This window comes from Suricata suricatta, chromosome 10 (genome assembly GCF_006229205.1).
Source record: "Suricata suricatta isolate VVHF042 chromosome 10, meerkat_22Aug2017_6uvM2_HiC, whole genome shotgun sequence".
Taxonomy (NCBI): domain Eukaryota; kingdom Metazoa; phylum Chordata; class Mammalia; order Carnivora; family Herpestidae; genus Suricata; species Suricata suricatta.
In genome coordinates this window covers 64,880,871-64,885,845 of record NC_043709.1, presented here as the reverse complement: position 1 = coordinate 64,885,845, position 4,975 = coordinate 64,880,871, and the positions used below count along the sequence as shown (strand labels likewise).

The 4,975-nt window shown below is 40.4% G+C and overlaps 1 protein-coding gene across 1 annotated transcript in view; it reads right to left on the bottom strand.

Moving 5' to 3' along the window:
* The window catches only part of LOC115305224 (olfactory receptor 8S1-like), a 2,857-nt gene extending 625 nt beyond the window's left edge, over window positions 1-2,232 (bottom strand). The window contains exon 1 of the mRNA XM_029955503.1: window positions 2,209-2,232. Within this exon, the coding sequence (XP_029811363.1) occupies window positions 2,209-2,232 (24 nt within the window). The remainder of the gene's footprint in view (window positions 1-2,208) is intronic.
* Window positions 2,233-4,975: the final 2,743 nt, after the last annotated feature.

Below are 4,975 nucleotides of genomic sequence, written 5' to 3'. Positions count from 1 at the left end.
GGAGAGAAGTGGGCAGATCAAATAGTGCTTCCTAGAGATGGGGAAGGAGTCAGCCTGGAGAGGAGATCCTTGAGACGCTGTCAAATGTAGAACATCTCTTTGCCCCACAATATATATGGATATAGGGAATTCACCGCATCAATGCCTGGGACTGATAATGAAGAAAGACTTTGGCCCAGGATTTTAAAATGAAACTAGGGGCACCTGGGTGGCTCTGTCAGTTAAGCATTCGATTCTTGGTTTCAGCTCAGGTCATGATCTCACGGTTCCTAGGATTAAACCCTGGGTCAGACTCTGTGTTGTCAGTTTGAGATTTTCACTCTCTCTCTCCTCAGTCCACTACACCCCTCGCTCATGCTCGCTCGCGCTCTCTCTCTCTCTCTCTCTCTTTTCTCTCTCTCTCTGAGTGAATGAATGAAACAAACTAAAATATAGACATAAGTTCCTACACAAGGTTTATGATGACCTCTTTCCATTGGGGAGGTCAAAAAGCCCTGTCTGTGGTCCTACTCTCTCTGCACATCTCCCACTTCTTAAGGTCCTGGTGCCCTCAGGCTGCCCCTGCAGAAATCCAAGGGCTTTCCACCTAAAGGATATTTGTCACAGCCATTTTAGCCAATTATCAATTCCTCTTGCAAAACACTTTCTTTCACTCTACAATTATCAAACTTTAGGTTTTCAGATAAGGTAAACATGCTTCAGACCATTTCAACATTTGCTCGCTTCCAGTAAGTTCTCCTGTTGTGTTTTTTGTTTGAGTACTAGAAATAGTATGTCTTATCTAAATTAGTGCCCAAAATAACAATATTTTATAACAACCTTGGCAGAGAGGTAACTTGGAACCCACTAAAGAACCTGTAGGTATTCATAACTACCTCTTGTCCTGCAGTGCACAAAAGTAAAATAAATAAATAAACAAACAAAAACCAAAAGCATAGTAAGAGTTAATGTGTTAACAAACTTTGGAAGAGTACACACATGGATGGAAGAGCTCACTACCTCCTGCATACAGTGCAAAGTAAATGGAATTTTTAAATGTTTATTAATTTTTGACAGAGAGAGATAGTGTGAGCAGGAGAGGAGCAGAGAAAGTGGAAGACACAGAATCTGAAGTAGGCTCCTAGTTGTCAGCACACAGCCCGATGTGGGGCTCATACCCACATGCCCTGTGATCATGACCTGAGGTGAAGTCAAATGCTTAACTGACTGAGCCACCAAGGTGCCCCAGGAAAATGTTTTATAACCTCCTTCTGAAAACAACCTGCATATTCAAAACCATTTTCTCGAAGTTACACACCTCACTCCCCGAGGACATCAGATTTGTTTTAATTCAGTAACTTTGATGTGCTTTGCTATGTATATGTGTAATGTATATTTGATGTCTGCAAAAATCAACCAAATAAATTTTAAAGATCCAATTAGCTATAGTAATTGATTTATGAGTCATTCGCCATCCCATCTGCCAAGTCAAAGGGAGCTCCAAAGGGAAGGCTTTTAAACCTAGAGACGAAGTGGGAAAAAGGAAGTTACTAGCAAAGAATCCCTGTTTTAGGCAAAGTAGCTCTCCTAAAGGGAAACCTAAGATGTTCTTCTGTAAATTTCCTAGCACTGATCAGGAAATTCCCACATTGACTGGTTAACATTACATTTCTGAGGAGTTGAAACTGGAGCTAGAGTGAGAATTATATCTTGCTTTACTGACTTGGGGGCTTAAGCCAGGTGATGTCATTTAGAGCATGCAATTTTCTTTTTAAACACACACACACACACACACACACACGTTTAATGAGCATGAAATATACATTTAATATTATATCTATACCCAATAGTAACTCTGTGACCAAAACCCATGATAGCTGCCCATCCTTTGAAAGGCCAATTCACACTCAAGAGACAACTTTTGACTGAAAGGGAATATGAGCTTTATTTGAGAGGCTGGTCACCTTTTGGGAAGGTGAACTCTTGTCCAAAGGCCAACTCCAAAGTTTCTGCCTGGCACACAGATTTGGAAAGGGGTTCCATCAGTTCAGGGAGTGCTCTGCTCTGTGACATTTCTTTACTACCTGCACACTCCATGATGCCAGCTACAAAGCTATCTTGGTGCTCAAAGGTTGTGCAAAAAGTTCTAGTTCCTTGTGCCCAGAGGAGGCTTATGCAAGAAGGTCTGGTTCTTTGGAACCCAGGGGAGCTTATGCAAGAGGAGGATACCTTTCTTTCAGCAAAAGAGGGCATCCTTGCAGGGAGTTACAAAAGAAAGTCGGGTCAAGTCATTTGCCTGACCTTAGAAAGAAAAAAATTTTGCTAACAGATTGCTACTGGGCTAGTAATACAAAAGCCTGTGAGATATCAAACAGACGTGATGGCCTCTGTGACCTGGGAAAATTCTGGTCCTTTATTCCTCAAGGCCAGTGTTCTGCGAATCTCAAAGTAAATTAGTTTTGTTACTGATCAAGGGACTTAAGTGAGCAAGCAAGGAGTGTGTTAATTTGCTAACCCTTAAATTAGCTCTTTTTTCTAGGTTTTTCTTTTTTTGAGAGAGAGAGAGAGAGTAGGAGGGGGAGGGGGAGAAGGGTTGGTGGGGAGAGAGAGAGAGAGAGAGAGAGAGAGAGAGAGAGAGAGAGAGAGAGAGAATATCAAGCAGGCTCCATGCACCTGGCAGAAACTAATGCAGGGCCCAATCCCACAACCCTGAAATCATGACCACAGCTGAAAGCAAGAGTCAGATGCTCAACCAACTGAGCCACCCTTGCCTGGAGTGCTGACCCTTACATTAACCCTTAACCTTGGCTGCAGTGCTGTTACCATTGTAAAGAATAATATATTTAAATGACAATATTGTTTGTTCTAAAACTCTAGCCTTGAAAAGAATCTTATCTAGCATGCTAAAAAAAAGATAGTATTTATAATAAACTGCTTCTTTCCATATTTTAACATGGGTTTTTGAAATTATTCTAATAAGTAGGGAGAATGTAGTGATTAAAACAAAGGGATTGTATTGTAAGTGTATTTAATTATTTTTTGTTTCCCTCTTCTTCAATTCTCAAGATTAGCATTTTTTAAGATTAAAAGAAAAAAAGCTTATTGATTCCTTAAACACTGTATGAATCCAAAGTTTCTAAAGTCAGAATATTTATACCTTTGCGAGAAAACATATCTTTTCCTTCTACCCTTTTAAGTTCATGACTGGGACTCCTAGAGCAAAAGACAAATAAAAGGAAAGCATACAAATTGTTTCTTCTTTTTCCAGTGTTTATTTAAATTCCAGTGAGTTCGCATACAGTGTAATATTAGTAGCAGGTGTTGAATCTAGTGCTTCAGCACTTACAATACCTGGTGCTCAGTACAACCCATACCAATTTATTTAAGGTTTGTGTGACATGGAATCTTCATTAGAAAATGAAACCAGAAGAAACAGTTAAACTTAAGTGGGATATTTTCACATGTGTGTTGATATATAATTGAAATGTAACATTGTCTAAATTTAAAGTACGTAACCTTTTGATATAATACACTTATATAGTGCAATTTGTTTGTTTTTAAATATCTGTTTATTTTGAGTGAGACAGTGAGCAGGTGAGAGGCAGAGAGAAGAAAAGTGACAATCTTAAGCAGGCTCCATGCTCAGTGCAGAGACCAACGTGGGGCTCATTCTCACAACCACAAGATCACGACCTGAGCTAACATCAAGAATAGGACACTTAATCAACTTAGACACCAAGTCTCCCCGGTTTGCTTTAGATATATACTGCAATTTGATTACCACCAGAGATTGGCTAACACCTCACAATGATCAGTAGGTACAAACCTGAGTGTTTTTATGAAAAGACTGGAAAGTCATGGAAAGATGGGAATAAGACAAATGCGAGCTAAGTATAATAAAAATGAGTGAGGTGATGGGGAGTGGGTAATTAGCAAGGTCTGTTCAGATTCCACTCTGTGTCCCTTCACCTTTAGAGAAAAGGATGCCCCTTTCCTCCAGGTATAGAAAGGAACCTCTTACATGAGAGTTTTATGATCTGCATCACAGGAAGATCAGAAGGTCCTTCTTGCGCCTGACATTTCTCAAAGTCTTTTAACATGAAATAGTCAGTACTCCAAGGTTCTGTATTTGGGAAGAGTGATTTCATTCTAGGCCATAAAGTCCACACAGAAGTCCCAAAAGACCATATCAAGGAGAATCACCTGAAGTTTTTACACATTTCAACTTGTCTAGTTAATGAGTTCCAAATTGGGCTTCAAGCAATGATTTCAGGGAATAAAGGTCGTTGGCTCCTTCGTCTCCCAGGTTGCCAGGCCCAGTTTGCCAATTACTGATTGCCTAATCTATGTATACCCTTCTCAAAGGTTTTATATGAGAATTGCTCACTTCCCAGACTCTCCTGTACAGGGTTTAGAATCAGACAGGACACTGAATATAAAGATGTCTGTGGGGTTTCCCTATGACCACAGGAGGGAAGCTATGCCGTTTTTGTTGAGGATTTGATAGTCTTACCACATATTAAGTAGGAGAGAAAAGCAGGACCAAGACAGAACTCAGAATGCTGGTCTTGAAGCTTCTGCCTTTAAGAGTATCTAGCTTGATATAATCAGTTTTCTACTCTCACTGTGACTTCCAAACAGGAAACAAAAGAAAAAGAAAAAAAAAAGGAGGAAAAAAGGCCTGACTGCCTTTCTTGTAATGAGGCTGCAGAAATTTTGTTCCCCTGGACATAGAGACCATCCCAGTCCAGATGAGGTCTCTTCATGAAAAGACCAAAACAACAGGAAACCTGAATCGCACAAAGCCTGGAACTTGGTAATGTTGGCCCTGACTGCTCTCAAGTTTCTCGTCTCTCCTTCCTGGTCTCTGTCTTCCCCTCCTAATCCAGCCTTCTTTTCCTATCTTCTCATTAGCTTTCTATTTGCTGGAGACTGAGCCTCCTGACCCAGAAATCACTTTTTCCATACATGGGGGCCTGTGTCCCATCCAGCTACT